Below are 19,442 nucleotides of genomic sequence, written 5' to 3'. Positions count from 1 at the left end.
GTGACTGGCTGACATCTACTGAGGCTTGCCCTGCAGATTGTGCATCCTTGATATGTTGGAGAGAATTAACATCTGAAGTTGTTCTGTTTACCTCCACAATCCTGACTGTTACTTTGCTGACCATAAGGTCTTCGTCAGTGAAGATGTCTTCATCCCAAATGGAAATATTCCACATTTCTTGAAAGCAGAACATTTGTTAGTGGGTTTCACTGATCTGTCATGAGCAATTTTGACACATGCAGCTATATCATAAATAGTGAGAGGAGCGCCTTTCCTGCGTAGAGTTTTGAATGCTGAGTAATAAGTTCCCTTGAATGAAGATAACACTCCTACATCTAGAGGCTACCATTTGTTTGAGGTTTGTGGGGGTATAGTTAGCATAACCACCCCATTGGCTTTTGCTACATCTATTACCTCAACTGACAGATGGCTTTCATGATTGTCTACAATCAGAAGCGCAGGATTGTCTTTGCTACTACTGGATTTGTGGATGAAATGTTTCATGGCATCCACAAAAAGATCGCTATTCAGCCAGCAAGTCTTTGTTGCTAACCCCAGGATGCCTGTTGGTGCATTACTTATCATATGTTGTTTAAAATGTACTCGAGGAGATATCATTGCTGGGGGCAGGAAAGTACAACCTGCACTGATTATGCAACAGGTGGTCACTAAGACACCACGTTCTCCACTAGTAGCTTGAGAAATCTGTTTACTTCCCTTTTGTGCCACTACCTTTGGAAGCCTATCTGGTACAGTTGAGGTACTGGTTCCATTCAGATTGAAAACCCTTGTACCATCAGTGAAAGTAGGGTATTTCTGGCAAAGGTCTTTCATGTTTCTGAAGAAATTCGAAACAGTATACTGATTAAAGGACGTTGCTTTGGATAAGCTAGAGCCCTCTGGGGTTCGGATACTGTAACTGGCATTTCGTTTCATGAACCCATAGAACCAGTCTACACCAGCCATTCCCTCCATCCTGTTCTCAGAACATTTCAGACCATTTTTCAAAGCAAGCTCACTTGCTAAGCGCCTGCATGCTTTTGTGTCAACACCAAAGCATATCTTAGAAGAATGCAACAAATACTCCACTAATTATTTCTCCTGTTCCACAGAAAATACCTTACGATAGTCATAGTTTGGTGTCAATATTTCTCTGGAACCACATTTAATGTCTTGAACATATCAGTGAAGAGTTGGGTAAGGTATTAAATGAGATTTATCTGCTTGGTGAACTGCCATGCCCTTATTAAGAACATCCTGTACAGCTTCTTGCATAGCATCTTGGTCAGTTTTATCTCTGTCCGTCTTCCTGCGGTATAAAAGAACCATCTTCAAACCTGATAATATAAAACAGGACTGATGAACAACTGTAATTTAAAAGCCTTAAATTCCTACACATACATTTTTACCCATGCTAAGGAAACAAAGTACAGAGTGCTTGTATTGGACAATTAAAAGATTTCTGGGGCACAATGAACCATGTCTCATTGTGTCCCGGGAGAGCTTGGTTCAATGTGCCCCAACAGTATATATTTCAAACAAAGCTCATGTGAGGTTATGTATGAACATTGTTAATATTTGAAGATCTATATCATTAAAATACAGTATTGATATTGTTACAATGACTTACTTTCTCTAAAATTTGGTGACAAAGGATTGAACAAAATTCAATCTATCTATGTCCCCAAAAATTACTTCACGGTCCCAAAACTAACATATCACCAGTACAACACTAATGGCGGGAACTAGATCCTGCAGAAGACAAGTGGCAGTCGGTAGAGCAGTACTGATAACATATGCACAGAGAAAAAAATTATTTACCACCTTATACTGAAATTATGCTACCTGATTCATTGTGCCCAGTGGTTCAGATTGCCCCACTCTCCCCTACCGTAACACCTACAACCGTCAAAAAGAAACACAAAGTATCTCTATTTAAAAAAGCTGATAAAAGTGCTCTTAATGCTTAAGAGACAGTCCTCACTCCTTCCGATCTGATCATGTAAGTGTAGAAAAGTTGTGGAATGTTTTCAAAAAGATAGTATCGACAGCAATTTAGAGATATATACCACATAAATTAATAAGTGATGGTACTGATCCCCCATGGTACACAAAACAGGTCGATCGTTGTTGCAGAAGCAACAAAAAACGCATGCCGAATTGAAAAGAAATCAAAATCCCCAAATTTGGCAAAGTTTTACAGAAGTTCGAAATATGGTGCGTACTTCAATGTGAGATGCTTTTAATAATTTCCACAACGAAATTGTGACTCAAAGTCTGGCAGACAACCCAAAGAGATTCTGGTCATACATACAGCACACCAGTGGCAAGACACAATCAATACCTTCACTGCATGATAACAACGGTGAAGTCACTGATGACAGTGCCACTAAAGCAGAGTTATTAAATACAGTTTTTCGAAACTCCTTCACCAAAGAAGACAAAGTAAATATTCCTGAATTCCAATCGAGAACAACTGCCAAGATGAGAAATATAGAAATAGATATCTTCAGAGTAATGAAGCAGCTTAAATCACTTAATAAAGGCAAGGCCTCCAGTCCAGATTGTATACCAGTCAGGATCCTCTCAGAGTATGGTGATAAAATAGCTCCATATTTAGCAATTATATACAACCACTCGCTCACAGAAATATCTGTACCTAAAGACTGGAAAATTGCTTAAGTCACACCAATACCAAAAAGGGAAGTAGGAGTAATCTGCTGAATTACAGGCCTATATCACTAACGTCAAGTTGCAGTAGGGTTTTGGAACATATACTGTATTTGAACATTATGAAGTACCTGGAAGAAAACGATTTATTGACACGTAGTCAGCACGGTCTCAGAAAATATCGTTCTTGTGAACACAACTAGCACTTTATACTCATGAAGTAGTAAGTGCTATTGTCAGGGGATGTCAAAATGATTCCATATTTTTAGATTTCCAGAAGGCTTTTGACACCATTCCCCACAAGCATCTCCTAACCAAACTGCGTGCCAACGGAGTATCACCTCAGTTGTGCAACTGGATTCGAGATTTCCTGTCAGAAAGGTCACAGTTTGTAGTAATAGATGGAAAGTCATTGAGTAGAACAGAAGTAATATCTGGTGTTCTCCGAGGAAGTGTTATAGGCCCTCTATTGCTCCTGATCTATATTAATGACATAGGAGACAATCTGAGTAGCCGTCTTAGATTGTTTGCAGATGATGCTGTCATTTACTGTCTTGTAAAGTCATCAGATGATCAAAATGACTTGGAAAATGACTTAGGTAAGATATCTGTATGGTGCGAAAAGTGGCCCCCTTTTACTTCCTGCTTCCCTACTGGTCACTGTTGACACCACTTCCCTATAAACCAACATCCTTCATGGCCATTGTCTACCTGCAATTGGTTACTTCATTTCCCAACATCTTTCAGACTTCCAACCCACTACCTCATTTGTCATACAACTCACTTTATTCTAACAAATAGCTACTTCTCCTTTGAAGGAAAGGTACACAAACAAATCTAAGGCACTGCTATGGGCACCAGCATGGCACCCTCATGTGCCACCCTGTTTATGGACCATCTAGAGGAAACCTTCCTAGCCTCTCAAAACTCCAAATCCCTGGTCTCGTTCAGGTTCATTGATGATAACTTCAGGATCTGGACTCACTGCCAAGACACCAACACAACATCAACACTTTCCATCCCACCCACTTCACCTGGTCCTCCTCAGCTAAGCATGACACCTTCCTGGACATTGATCTCCTCCTCTCTAATGGCTCCATCTACACCCCTGTCCATATTAAACCCACCAAACACCACCAGCACCTGCATTCTGACAGCTGCCATCCCCTCCACATTATAAAAGCTCTCCCTTTCAGCCTGACCACCCAGGAATAGCATTATATTCAGTGACAAGAAGTCTCACCAAGGCCTTCATAAAAAGGTATTATCCACCAGACCTTGTCTGAAAACAGCTAGAAAAGTGTGTCCCCTTTTTCACCCAATACCACCCTGTACTGCAACAACTGAACCAAATCCTTTGTCAGGGCTTTGGGTATTTATCATCATGCCTTCTTTATCATCATGCCATCTGTCCCTATGCCATTCCCACTCCCAGTTCCAGTTCCTTGCCACAGTGATCATAGCCCTGTGGAAGACCCTGCCTATCCACCCAGATTCCAGTCCTATCACAGGCTTATCTAATCTCATCAAATCCCAGACACCTGTGAAAGCAGCCATGTTGTAGACCTGCTCTGCTGCAACCACAACATAGCTTTTTACATTGGTGACTACCAAGCAGCTGCCCACCAGAATGGATGGCCACTGCCAAACTGTGGTCATGTGGCACAACATGGACCTGAACATAACATGCTTGATTTCAATGGCCTGGACAATCTGGATCCTCCCCTCCACTATCAGCTTTTCTGAACTGTCTATATGGAAGTTATCATTACAATACATTCTCTGTTCCTAATATTGTCCTGTCCTCAGTCATCAGAACCTACTGTCCCTACATCCTCCACCCAGGTTCGTCACCCTCTGCCCTATCACTTCCTCCCTTTTCATGTCCCTCACCCTCATTGTGTGCCACCCTCTGCCAATGCGCCTGCCCCTCTTTTGCCTTCCTCTGCTTCTCACCTTTACTAGTCCCCCCCACCACATCCCACCTTCTGATGCTGCACCTATCAGTCTTATCAGGATGCCAGCTAGCCCCTTGCACGGCCCAACAGACAGAGCTGTTCCCTTCCCCCACACATACCCTGCTATCGCACTCCATTCCCCACCCGACTCCAGATTGCTGTTCACATGACAGTCACATTCTGGCCTGGGCTGCCAGTGGCAGTGCCCGTGTGTGCATGAAGTGTATTTTCTTGTGTGAATGTGTCTTCGCTGAAGGAAGCTTTGTTCAAAAGCTGTAATGTGTGACAGTCTTTTCATTGTGCCTGTCTGCAATTCAATAGGTAACATTTACCATGAGTAGCAATCTATCCTTTTCCTAGTATTGTTGGTATTCCAGCTTCGAGTTTTCACTGTTCCATATTCTTGTGACTTGATAGTTTGGCCTCGGGGAGGGAGAATGACGCCACTGCCCACATCAATGACAATCCTGTTTCTTATTCCATACCATCAACAGGTCAGCAGTTATAGTATGCTCTTGTTCTTTTGATATCCAACTTAAATAGTGTTTTACTTGTTGCATTTATTTCAGATTTAACCATGAGGAGAGTGTGTTTCCTTTTATATGTTGGCTAGGTCAATATTGTAGTTGTTTCAGTTTCACTGTTCCATATTCCATTGATGTTCTCTCATTGAATTGTAAGTTCTCATTTTCACCTGAACTATTTTACCTTAAAAATCTTTTTCATAGTATCCTTTTCATGTAATTTATTTTATTTTTATTTTTACATTTAAAGTTGTGCCAGGTTCTAGTTTGGCATATAAAGGATTAACGTGGTGTCTAGCAAAAAGACTAGGAAAAATGAGACATTACTTGGATGCACACCTTGGTTGTCCTTGACTTTCACAGTTGTTTCTTTTTTCCTTCACATTTAGTACGAAAACAAGTCAGGAACACATTTTTTCATCAAATGTTAGCTATAAAGTGTATTTATGGGCAACATTTATTTTGATTTTGACTTTAGGTCACTTGCAGGTACAACAGACAAAAATTTTAGAGACTTTAAGATTTTAATAGACTATTTGTCGTTTTCTTAATACAGATTCTGAAGGTGGCTAGTGTATAGCCAAAACTAATAAGGATTATGTGGTTTATATAAACTTCTTCGCATTTTAGAATCAGTCACACAATCTTCACCATAGACAGAAATTTGTTTTTTTTTTTTTTTTTTTTTTTTTTTCCCCTCTCAAAAATGTGAGGAAAAAGATAAACATTGTTCTGAATGTGTAACTGTGAATATAATTATGGGGAAAAAAACAGGATAATAGTATTAACAAATTTATGCTGTACAATTTAAATAAGATTTCAGGAAATGGAAACTCACGTGAAATCATTGAAGATGTACCACTGACTGTCACAGGATGAGGTAGTTTTTTTATGGTATGAAGATGGAACATTTATAAGTGCCACAAGATTATTCCTTTCTGGATGTCGAGATTCACTTACGTGACATACAACTGCTGTGAGATCATAATTAACAGTTTGTACAATCTCCTCATATTCATCTTCAAGCTGTGGACAAAGGTAAACACTCCATCAAATTTCAGAACATGATTTACCCAAACGAAAACTTGAGTTTTATAAAAACGAATGGTTACTGTACACCATCAACAATTTACAAAAACTGATTTGATTTGCAAGCATGCCAGCAAAATGTCTTATCCGTAACATGAGATTAAACTGAATAATTTAATAAAAACTGATATGTTCTTATTTTTACAGTTTTATTTCTTGGTTCTCTTACACAAGTATAAAGAAATATTGTTTTAATAAAAAAAAGTTTTTCGTTTAGGCTTCAAAATACCAAATTGTAAGTGAGTTTTCATTGCTATTGCAATGTAATTGCATAATATCACACACTTGTTTCACATGTATATTATGCGATTAAAATAACTTGTGACTTGATAGTTTGGCCTTGGGGAGGGAGAATGACGCCACTGCCCACATCAATGACAATCCTGTTTCTTATTCCATACCATCAACAGGTCAGCAGTTATATTATGCTCTGATGCTAACCGCTACAGACAGACGTAGCATAATAAGGCTTCTTCCATACCACACTCATTTCAGTCCTTATTGAGCTTATACAAGTCTGCATGAAAAGTTACGTAGGATGAAACAATAAGATGTTTACTCTTGAGTCAGGTTGAATGCTGATGGAAAAACGCTATCGCAATTGCTACCACACAGGAGACTTGGGTTAATCACAGTATAATTCTGTATAGTGAGGTACAATCAAAAACTTTACTGTTATCTCTTGTATTGAAGGAGGGAAAATACAGATGCTGTGAAGATTTTAAAAAACTGATATATTACAAAAGCAGAACTGGCTATATACATTTGTTACTGCCTACAGTTTGTATTTGTTTAAGAAGTTGTATTCAGTATCTGTGTTGTCTTTGGATTCTTCTCATTCTTGACAACTGTTTCCTGACACAGATCACAGTTTTGTTACAAAATGTTTCCCAAGGAAGTTCATGACAGCCTGATGTGGAGAATGGTACATCATTTTCAAAATATCTGAGTTTAAGAAAGTGCTCACTGATTGAAAAATAAAACAAACATTAAAGTACTTCTTTTCCTTTTATTTTCAGTCGTTTTGTAATTTGATGATAAACATGCAAGAAATAGGAAAATATGGCTGAAATAATATCTAATAAATAGAAAAGAGGTTCTGTATTTCGCCTAATCTCACTATAGTAAAAAATGAAATATTTTTATTTGTTGTAAAGGGAAAAGCAAAATGAATACCATAATTTCTCACAAAGTGGCCAACTTCGAGTTGTTTCCTGATTACCTTATGTGAAATCAAACAAGATAATGAAATTTTATATAGTATTATCAACTAAAACGTTTATGAATGTATAAGAGCATTCCAAAAATGACAGTGTATTTACACTGCTACACAAGGTGAACACTGCATTTATTTCAAAATCCCATGAAGGAAAGAGACATTTTGAGAAGGTGCTGCTGTATGCTAACAGATGGCATCACTTGCACAATGAGCTGTTTCAATAACATTGTGGCATCTTTGCTGTGTGCACCAATGAAGAACCGCGAGTAGTAAGTTTTGTCTTTGGAATGCATAAGCCACTGAGAAAGTCATAGATATGTACTGGAAAGGAACAGGGATATTTGCATCAGCAAAAGAGGACTGAACAGGTGAACAAATGCATCTAAATTGAATAACTGCAGTCACTGTTAAGTATTGCTCAACTGCCCAAGAAAATGTTACTAATCATAATTTTTACAATCTGTTCTCAGGGGTTATATGACAGAATTAGCTCTCAGAGTTTATGTTTCAGAAGACAAAATTGGTAATAAGGCTAATTGTATATTTAAAATCAGTGCATATAATCAATAAATACAATATTCAAAGACATTCATAAATTTAGTATTTCATGTATCTTCAGCAACCATAGCTGTATTTATTGAAATAACCAGCAACCAATTGCACAAAAGAAATTTTACTGCCTTAACTAGTTTCAGGCACTTAGTACCCTTCTTCAGAAGGTTATAACTACTGCATTATTAGCGAGTGTCAAAAACAAATGCATGCAGCATGCTGCTGGAGTCACGTGATTCATAGTGCATGTTGTTCATAGTGCCTGTACAAAAACGGCATAACATAGCCAAGAAACAGATGCAGACACATGCCAGAACTGCAAATTTTAATTTTTAAAACAATGAATAAAAGCTGTACAATAAAAATGCTCAGAAAAATGTAAAAATCTTACTCGGAGACTTCAATAGCTGAGCTTGTGAAACAAAGAAAATATGTATGTATAACTGGAAAATAGAGACCAAATAACTTTACAAACAAAAACAGCCAACGAGTTACAGAATTCTGAAGAGAATGTATGTTTATATCAACATATAGTAGTTACTGAGGAAGCCACATACACTTAAAACAGAGAAATGTCCAGATCAGAGGAATTAAATTAAAAATGACATATCAAGAACCAACACACTATGAAATTAAAAGATGATATAGGAGAACTGGTACCAAGTTTATGAAAACCTCTTGAACTAGCGAAGAAAACATGCACGGTGGACTCCAGAAAGTGACAATTCTATGAAGAAAGACACCAAGCATGATTAAAGTTTCAAGTACACTAACAGAAGAAAATGCCATCAACCTCAAAAACAGAGAAAATGCCATCAACCTCAAAAACAGAAAGAAAAAAATATCACATGAAACATTAGGAGAATTGAAAGAATATTTCATGACATAAAAAACCTCTGTAGAGGATAAAAAAAACAGATTCCAGGAACTACTACAAAATCTTTGGAAACAACCAGAACAATATGAACCTCCTATGCTAATAATGAAAGGTTATGATGGAAGAATCACACACAGTAACACAGAAAAAGCTGAAATCATAGCTAAAGCACTTTTGAAATGCAAAGAACCAAAAGAACTCTTACAAATCAATGTAAATACCTTGACAAAAACCAAACCCATAAAATAAAACCCCACCAACTATCCAAAAAGTAGAAAAAGCAATCAAAGGATAAAAAATTATAAGGCATGTGGAGAAGATCAGGTGTTTGTTGAAATGTGGAAAAACTCAAATGGCACAGTCAAGACCTTCTTACACATGATTCTAACAAAAATTTGAATAAATGAACAATTCCTCAAATATCAGGGTCATCGTCTACTCACTACACAAGATTGGGAATAAGAGTGACTACATAAGATTGGGAATAAGAGTGATATAGACAACTACAGAGGAAATTCTCTCCTAGACTGCACGTACAACATTATATCCAAGATCTTATGTGGAAGAATCAAGGAACAGATAGAACAAGAATTAGAAGAATACCAGGGAGGTTTCAGACAACACAGAAGCTCTGCAGACCAGATAATTAGTTTAAAATTAATTATGGCATATTACAGAGAACATAACAAATCTTTGGCCAAATAGATTTGTTGACATATGATTCTCCACATATCTACAGTAATAAAATTCCAAGGAATCTAGGACTTCATCTGAAACTGATTAAACTAATAGAACTTACTGTAACCAGTACCAAATCAAAAGTCAAGTTTAGAGGAGAAATTTCTGAACAGTTTTTCAAAAAACATGTTTAAGACACAGTGACTGCCAATTGCCATTACTATTCAGCTGCACACTAGAATATATAATGAGACACTGGGTAAGAGAATAACACTAGAAGTGGAAGCTCCAAAAGTTATATAAGTTTAGAACGTGAGGGTTTTGCTGATGCTTTTACTCTCCTAGCAAACATTGTTCAAGTAACCAGACAAGTTAATTCACTACAAAAAAATAGCTGGGAACATCAGCCTTAGAATATTGTTTGGAAAAATAAAGATTATGCTAATTAATCCAACATCTGCAAACAAGACAGGAAATCAAAACTGTCAATAAATTTAAATATAGAGCTGAAATCATACCACACAACTTGAATGAGAAGTCAGCATGACAAAATAGTACAGAAAAACTGATCAAAGCAAATTACATTACTTAAACACATACAAGAAAAGAAGCCTACTGACAGCTTTAAAAATAAAACATTATAAAACAGTTGCACAACCACAAACACCACATACACATTCAAGACAGAAAGCTACCTATAACATGCATAAGTAAACAATATCAAGTAAATGGGCACTGGAAAATAGCTTCAAATGAAACAGTATATAAGAAAATAGAACTGATAATGAGCATGATCTGGAGAAACAACATTTAATTCTTTGAATATCTGACCAGAATACCATAAAATAGAATTAGTAAGGCAAAATCGAAAGATGGTGGAATAGTAGAAACCACAGAGTGGCGCACATAAAACCGGCCCCTGCGCTGAAAGGAATATGAATGAAGAAAATCAGCGTACATCATCGCTTTCTTACATTTTTATCGTACAGTTTCATTATTAACCATGTAATTAACAGTTAAAATAAGAGATTTACTTTTATTAGTTTAATAAGCATATTTTAGAAAGGAATTTAAAGTCTGTGTTCAAAATGTTCTTCGCCAACATCCAAGCAAAGTTGTGCATGTCGAAGCATGTTAAAGAATGTTCGAAATTTCTTCACATATGTTGTTTTTTAATGTGTCAAGCATTCTGGGATTGTTGCAGTAGACTCTAGCCTTTAGAAATCCCCAGAGGTAAAAGTCACATGGTCACAAGTCGGGAGAGTGGGGTGGCCACAAACCCTTACTAATGGTCCTCTCTTCTGTAAAATCAGTATGTATATGCGCTAAGGACAAATCCGATGTATGAGAAGTTGCCCCACCTTACTGGAAATATGCACAACATTTTTTGTTTGGAGTTACCAGAGCCGAAAATTCATTGTACGTAGACTTGCAAGTAAAAATGTGTGTTGACAGTTTCATTGAAGAACAATGGCCCGATAATTCTGTTATGAGATACAGCACACCATACATCAATTTCTAAATCGTGTAACAGCTTTTGCAGTATGCCATGGGAATTCTCTGTAGCCCAGTGTCCTGTGTTTTGTGAATTAACATAACGCGACAGATGAAACCAAGCTTCATCCATCAGAAAAAGGAGGAACGGATCAAGATCTCCCCCAGCAACGCAATTACAGTAATGTGTATTGTTCGCGCAAACAAAGTTGACACTCGGCACGGTAGCTGATGGGATCCACTGTAAATGGGAAATGCCTTTACGATCGCTCCCATCAGTCACCGCGCTGAGTGTCAACTTCGTTTGAGCGTGTAATACGCTTACCCTTGTCTGCTTCTTTTCTTTGCTGAACAACACTCACACAGTAAGGTTTCATTTTTAAGCCATGAAGGATGCATTGACATGACCTGTGAGATATTCCACATTGCTGTGATAATAGTCATGTTGACTTGTAGGGACTTCTTTCAATGTGTGCCATCACGTTTGCCACAACTTCAGGTGTACATACAGTCGAACGCCACTTTCTCACTAGATCCTGAATCACTGATTTTGCAGGAATATTACTTTCAGGAAACTTTTCATGAAAAGTGTCATGAACAACCTTAATGGATTCACACTGCACATATTCTTCAACTATGAACACATGTTCTTCAATGGCGTACAGCATGACAATGTAGTACACGGTTTATAATGACTACTTTCCATATGAACTACTCACACACTACTGTTGTTGGAAGGTGACGAAGAAACTGACAAGCTAGTAATGCTACTCACACGTGTTCGCATTCCGGATCAGGCCGGTTTTATGTGCGCCACTCCGTATATGAAATGGATTACAGAAATTAAGAAGGGTATAAGTGGACTACAAATGCCAATAAATGACAAAAATAAATAAACACAAATAAAAAATAAATAAATACTACAAGATACTCAAACCAGACTACAAATGAAGATCAATAAAAGGGTTGTAAGGGTAGATGATGTCGAACAGGGCGGGAAAACCCTCAAACAATGGCAAACTATCAGGCAGGTCAAAGATCAAAAGTTGTCTTACGTAATAATAAATTATAATCTTTTTATAACTATTGCATTATTGAATTATTATTGAACAGAACTGAATTACTGAATAATAATATCTATTTGCATAAAGCTTTGTATAATTCAATAGAGGGGACCAATGATGGACACACACTGAAGAGCCAAAGAAACCGATACACCTGCTTAATATCGTGTAGGACCCCGCAAGCAAGCAGAAGTACCACAACATGACATGCCATGGACTTGACTGACATCTGAAGTAGTGCTGGAGGGAACTGACACCACAAACCCTGTAGGGCTGTCTATAAATATGTAAGAGTGCAAGGGGGGTTGGCGATCTCTTCTGAACAGCATATTGCAATGCATCCCAAAGACACTCAATAATGATGTCTGGGGAGTTTGGTGGCCATCATAAGTGTTTAAACTCAGAAGGGCGTTCCTGGAGCTACTCTGTAGCAATTCTGGGTGTGTGAGGTGTCACAATGTCCTGTTGGAATTGCCAAGTCCGTCGGAATGCACAATGGAGATGAATGGATGCAGGTGATCCAACAGGGTGCTTACGTACATGTCACCTGTCAGAGTCGTATCCAGACATATCAGGGATCCCATATCACTCCAACTGCACATGCCCCACACCATTACAGAGCCTCCACCAGCTTGAGCAGTCCCCTGATGACATGCAGGGTAAGATAGATTCATGAGGTTGTCTCCATAGCCATACATGTTCACCCACTCAATACAATTTGAAATGAGACTTGTCCAACCAGGCAACATGTTTCCAGTCATCAATAGTCCAATGTCTGTGTTGATGCGCCCAGGTGGGGAGTAAAGCTTTGTGTCATCTAGTCATCAAGGATACACAAGTGGGCCTTTGGCTCCGAAAGCCCATATCGCTAACATTTAGTTGAGAGGTTCACACGCTGACACTTGTTGATGGCCCAGCATTGAAATGTGCAGCAATCTGCACAAGGGCTGCACTTCTGTCATGTTGAACAATTCTCTTCAGTCATGATTGGTCCCATTCTTGCAGGATCTTTTTCCGGCCGCAGCGATGTCAGAGATTTGATATTTTACTGGATCCCTGACATTTACAGTTCACTCGTGAAATGCTTGTATGGGAAAATCTCCACTTTATTGCTTCCTCGGAGATGCTTTGGCCCACTGCTCGTGTGCCAACTATAACACCATGTTCAAACTCACTTAAATCTTGATAACTTGCCAATGTAGCAGCAGTAACCAATCTAACAACTGTGCCAGACACTTGTTGTCTTACATACGCGTTGCTAACCGTTGCGCCATATTATGCCTGTTTATGTATCTCCGTATTTGAATATGCATGCGTATACCAGTTTCTTTGGTACTTCAGTGTACGATAAAATAATAAAAATGTTAGACACTCTTTAAGATTCAATTTTTATAATTTTGCAGCACTTCCATAATGATTTCATCTTCCTAGTGTACACAAAAAAGACACTAAAATTTTTATTTATAATTTGAAACTTTGGACCAATTTGGTATTTGAATCGAAAAAGTCTAACACTGTGCACAGTGTGCTACCAATGCACCCCTTATAGATTGCCTCAATGCTTCAATTTCTCTCTTGGTTTCCTTCTTATATTCCCAGGTAAACTGAGCCTCACTATTTTGCACTGGATTAGCATCTCTGGTACAGAGTGCCTTGTCATGTCTCAAGCTTATTTTCAAAATTATGTTTTTGTCATGTATAGAATTTACACTACAATTAAGTTTTGCAGCTTTATAACAGAGGTGGTAATCTAGCATTAAAGCAGGAGAATGACAGACTGAGGTTTTGATTGTGAGGCTCGCATTTATAGCATAACTGGCAGTACTATAGACACAATAGACAGGAACTTTTGGGTTTGAATCCTGGTCCAGCACATAGTTTAATTTTGTCTCAAATATAATAATCTGAGAGTGTATACTGCACACACAGCAAAATGTGTAATCACAAAAGGCAATCCTCCTTTATTAAAAAGAAAATGTGTCACCTCTTACATAGTGGTAGGATTGGAACTAAAAGATAAGATGACTGTAATTCAAATACATAATTCGATACCTGGGGAATATTCCAGTCTGCATGCTGAAAAATAAGACAGCATTAGAATCATTCACAGATACATGAGCCAAATTATTTTTATGTGGGGCTGTTGTAGGTCCAAGTAGCAATTCTGTTCTATTTTAAAAAGAAAATACATATTTACTGAAACAGTAAAAGACAATGTGCTCTTGTATGTCTTTGCAAAGGTTGTGGTTATCAAGCTCTCTATGACCACATTTCAAATTGACATATTACAAGTGGCACCTTTGCCCAAGAAACACATTTTCCATCAAATCTACAAAACCAAGGCTTGGCCAAGAAAGAGTTATCTGTTATACACTAAACAGTTTGTAGTACTTGAAACAAAATAACTGTTGGTTAATCATGCAAAATATTTGGGCCAAGAGCAGCAATATGAATCACTTGCTCATAAAAGGATGAGAAACTAGTCACAAGAAAAGAATCTTTTTCTATTAATACTCTCAGCTAAGAACCCTGATTAGCTCTTCTCAGGTTGTTGGTAGAATTCACATTCTCCCAATAGAAAGAAAACACAACAACAACAACAACAACAGAAATATAAGGGAGCATCACCTATTAAGGTTTTACAAATGACCACTAGGCGCTACTGAGTTATGAGATTATTATTGTTCCAATATTCGACATCTGCTACCATTAAGACAACAGCAGTTCAGAATTATATCAAGTAGTCTGTCTACAGTGACAACTTAGAGCAGTGTTGTGAAAAAAGGAAATTTCAATTAAAAGTCACCATTAGTTAATTTTCTAAGATTTTCATAAAGCTCTAACTCAACAACATTGCCTTGAATCTTCTTGTAAGACTTTTGATAATCAAGAACCTTCAGAAAATATAGCTTAATTTGGTTTGCAAAATTTTATGAAGTTCCACCAAAATTAACCATCGGCTGAAAAATTATCAATGCCATGCACTATACAATTAAATGGGATAGGCAAGTGATTTACTATGAGATCCTTAGGCACACTGTAAACTGCAGTGCATTTAGTTTTGCATGAAAACTTAGAAATCAAAATGATCAGTTCCTTATGGATTGCATACTATTTGGCCAAAGCTCAAACCACGAATGAGCCAGTTGGCATAAGGAAAAGCTCAAAAATTTGACTGCACAATCCATATACAGCATTTTAACTGGAGACAAAAGTGTGATACATCCTTATAAACCAGAAACTAACGTCTGACGAACTATCTGGGTATTCCAAGTAGAAATGAAATCGACAAAAGTGATTTGTTTGCAAACCACTTTCAAGAAAAATCATCACTTGTTTCTTTGACTACATTGGATGTGTTGAAAACTTGGCTTTAGTGAACTGAAGAAAAGTTAATGATCGACAGAACACAACATTTTTTTTATGACAAGTCACCAATGAAATCAGAAAAAGCAACCAAAACTGTAACTAATGTTTCATCTACCATGTATCATGTCAAACAGTTTATTATTTAACAGTGAAAAAAACACCAAATTAATGTCTTCTTGTTCATTCACCAGAAGTATCAGTCAATGCCTTCTTTTTGTATATTATGTCAGATAAAAAATGTGTTCACAGGGATTTTCATCACTGACACCAGAGTGGAAAAATGTTTCCAGAAGTGTTTTGAATGTGTGCAAAAAGTGTATAAATTTAAAATGCAAACATTTTGAGAAACAATAAAAAGGTTTGTAATACATTTTTTTTATTTTGTTGTTTTTGTTAAAACTTAGAGATGGCAGCCCTCACATTGCATGCAAATTCCCCGACTCTGCTCCACCCTGCAGGTAGGTGCACACTCAGAGACTTACCTGTCAGATAAACTCCTCCAAACAGCTCGACAGAATGTGTCACAGCCGTTAGTAGTTTATTTCGAGATCCAATCTTTATCCGTACGTTACGAAGAACTGAGTCTTCTCTTCATCCAACTTAACTTTCATGTAATTCTACTGTCCAAAACATGGCTAAAACCACACATATTATCTGCATCTGTTCATCTCTCATGATATACTTTTCTTAGATAAAACAAATATGACAGAAGTGTCAGGGCATATGTATGAGCTGATCTCAAACCCAAAGTTTTAAGCACATCAAACCCTACTGAAGACAGATAGGCAGAATTCATGTTCACTGAAATAAGTGTACACAGACAAAAATGCTTAACTAATGACATCTGCAAGACACCAAAAACCAGCTCCATGACCTCCTTTCAGTTGCAATTATATTCACTACAATGTCAATACAATTATGTCATCATAATGATAGACCTGAATATAGTCTTGTTAAGATACTCCAGCCACAATAAACCTAAAAAGATTGTTTACTTGCAACAACATGAGCAGTCTTCCACTAGAACCTACACACCAAACTGCACACATTCATACAGATGTGATCTCAATGAAAAAGATCAACAAGGTTATAGATACAGGTCAAACTTTGGCTCCAGGCCTCTAAACATATTATGTGATATTCATGGCCTATGCTCTGCAGCCACCAAAGCTGAAATCGCAATATATAACATGCTGAAACATTAAAATTATGAATTATTATGTTCTAACAGACTGCACGGAAACCTCCTGGCACCAAATAGTCAGATAGCAAACAATTGATGGTGAAATTCATGAGCTTGTAAATAACCTCACTGCCCTTTCTGACATATATGCCCCTATATGCACAATCTGATTAAGAAAACCCCCTCCTGTATGGCTGACAAGTGAATTACATCAAATGATGAACAACAGGGATGGTGCTTATAGATGATTCAAGGCAAATCTGAAACCCAAATGTTACAAAGAATACAGAAAGTCCTGAAACAGGGTAAAGTGGGGGTTTGCAATGCCAAAATCAGGTTTCTTTGTATGCAAGAACACAACACCCTTAGCCCTGTGGAAGAGTCTCTGTAGCTTGGGTGTTGGAAAGGCAAAATCAGAAACTGTGTGTCAGGTCTCAGCCAATGGCTGAATAAAATTTCTCTGCACCAATTTACTCCCCTGTGGCAAGGAGCTGTGGTCCACAAGAATCTTAAATTCATAACCAACGATAACACTTTCCACCTAAAATACATAGCAATAAATACAATCAGAAAAGTAATAGTAAGAATTTCTTCTGAAGCAACAGGCAATGACGGTATTAGCATGATAAAAAATGTAGCCGATAGCTTAATGCTTGCCTTAACAGACACAGTAAATTCTTCTCTCGTGAATGGAATACATCCCACTTCATGGAAAAGAAGCATAGTCCGACCTATTCCTAGGATCAAAAATCTGCAATTGCCTTGTGGTTACTGACCAATAAGCACATTACCTGTTATTTCCAAAGTCCTGCAATACATTGATCTTGATTAAATTACTGAACTCTTGTGTGAATTCATCTTGTTTGATAAACATCATTTCAGCTTTCGTAAACCCTTAGCACAAACACTGCACTAATCAAGGTAACTGGTTACCTAAAATATATCATAGAAAACTGTAAGGTCACAATGTTGATTCTATTAGACTTCAGCAAAGTTTTTGATACTGTCTACTTTGACATACTGCTCAGAAAAATTTAAAAGCAAAAGTTAATAATATTATGAAAAGGATAGTTGCTACCCAACATACAATGGAGATACTGAGTGGCGGATAGGCACAACAAAAAGACACACACACACACACACACACACACACACACACGCACACACACACACGCACACACACACACACGCGCGCGTGCGCGCGCGAGCACAGTCTCTGGCAGCTGAAGCCAGACTATGAGTATGAGCAGGAGCAGCAGCAGTAGCAGTGCATGATGGGAGAGCCAACTGGGTGTGGGGAAGGAGGAGGCTGGGGCAGGGAGGGGAGGGATAGCAAGGTACGGTTGGTGGACGGTGATCATGCACAAATGAGGTGGGGAGCGTGTAGGGCAGCTAAGTTCAGTCGGGAGGTTAGGCAGAGAGCAGAGGAGAGAGGACGGGGTAGCAGAGAAGGAAAGAAGTAAAATGACTGGGCGTGTTGGTGGAATAGAGGACTGAGTAGTGATCGAATGGAAACAGGGAAGGGGCTAGATGGATGAGGATAATGACTAACACACGCTGAGGCCAGGAGGGTTATGGGAACATAGGATATATTGCATAGAGAGTTCACCAAGGTTCCCACCTGGTGGGAAGACTGTGGCAATGTGTGTGCCGAGCTTGAGCTGCGTGTGTGTGTGTGTGTGTGTGTGTGTGTGTGTGTGAGAGAGAGAGAGAGAGAGAGAGAGAGAGAGAGAGAGAGAGAGAGAGAGAGAGAGAGAGATCTATTGCTGACAAAGGCCTTGTTGGCCAAAAGCTGCTATCTGCAACTCAGTATCTCTGCTATATGGTGAGTAACAACTGTCCTCTTCACAATATTGTTGCGTTCCATCCTGGATTTTTCATTGTTTAACAGCAAAATTTCCTGGATAGTGGGCTGGAGTCATTTCAAAATCAAACAATGGAAAATCCAGCATGGAATAATAATATTACAAAATTATCCTTTTCATAATATCATCGAAGCTGTTTCAAAGCTATGTGAAAAACAGACAGCAAAGTGTTGTCTGTGGGAATGAAAAATCATTTTGGAAACATATTCCTTCAGGACTACCACAAGGGTCACTGCATGGTCCTCTTTTGTTTTCCTTGTAGGACAATGACATTTCATTGGTTTTGTCTGCCTGTAAATAACCAACGACCGACAGCTCTACCCAAGTTCCAGACCTGAAAATATAAATAATGTGATTTCCGAGGTGAATGATGATCTGTCTTCAATGGTAACATGGCGAAAAACCTGGGGTTTAGACTAAATACAAAAAAATCTCAAGTAATCTTGGTATTCCATCAGAAATTAATAAATTCAGAAGTCTGCAAACAGTTACCTCCTGTTCAACTTGATGGCATCCTCATACAATACCAGAAAACAGTGAAGAATTTGTGCCTAACTTCGGATGAGCATTTTAAATTGGGGAGAGATTTCTGTCACAGTGTGCTGGAAGATCTCTGCTTATCTCTATGCCCTTAAAAAGTTCTAGAACATATTTGCATAGGATGTGAAATGAAAAGTCAAGCAACTGCTCATTCTACTGAACCTCCACTGTTGTATGTAATTCAAAATGGTAGAAACAGTGAAAACACAGGATGGTTTCAGCTAATTATGAATGCATATGCGCATTACATCAGCAAATTTTGTAGATATGACCATGTCTATGCTTCACACACCCAGATATAATAGTTGCGGCCGGACAAGTTATAGGATTGCCAAACACTGTGTCTACTTTATCAGCTCA

The 19,442-nt window shown here is 38.0% G+C and overlaps 1 protein-coding gene across 2 annotated transcripts in view; it reads right to left on the bottom strand.

Annotated features, from left to right (window-relative positions):
• Positions 1-19,442, bottom strand: part of LOC124789967 (PAN2-PAN3 deadenylation complex catalytic subunit PAN2) — a 297,298-nt gene that overhangs the window by 69,314 nt on the left and 208,542 nt on the right. For both annotated transcript variants that reach the window (XM_047257502.1, XM_047257501.1), the window contains exon 16: positions 5,991-6,178. In XM_047257502.1, coding sequence (XP_047113458.1) covers positions 5,991-6,178 — 188 coding nt within the window. The remainder of the gene's footprint in view (positions 1-5,990; positions 6,179-19,442) is intronic.

This window comes from Schistocerca piceifrons, chromosome 3, assembly GCF_021461385.2.
Source record: "Schistocerca piceifrons isolate TAMUIC-IGC-003096 chromosome 3, iqSchPice1.1, whole genome shotgun sequence".
In the NCBI taxonomy this organism is placed as follows: domain Eukaryota; kingdom Metazoa; phylum Arthropoda; class Insecta; order Orthoptera; family Acrididae; genus Schistocerca; species Schistocerca piceifrons.
The sequence above is the reverse complement of the archived record's forward strand: the minus strand, read 5'-3'. Positions and strand labels throughout refer to the sequence as shown.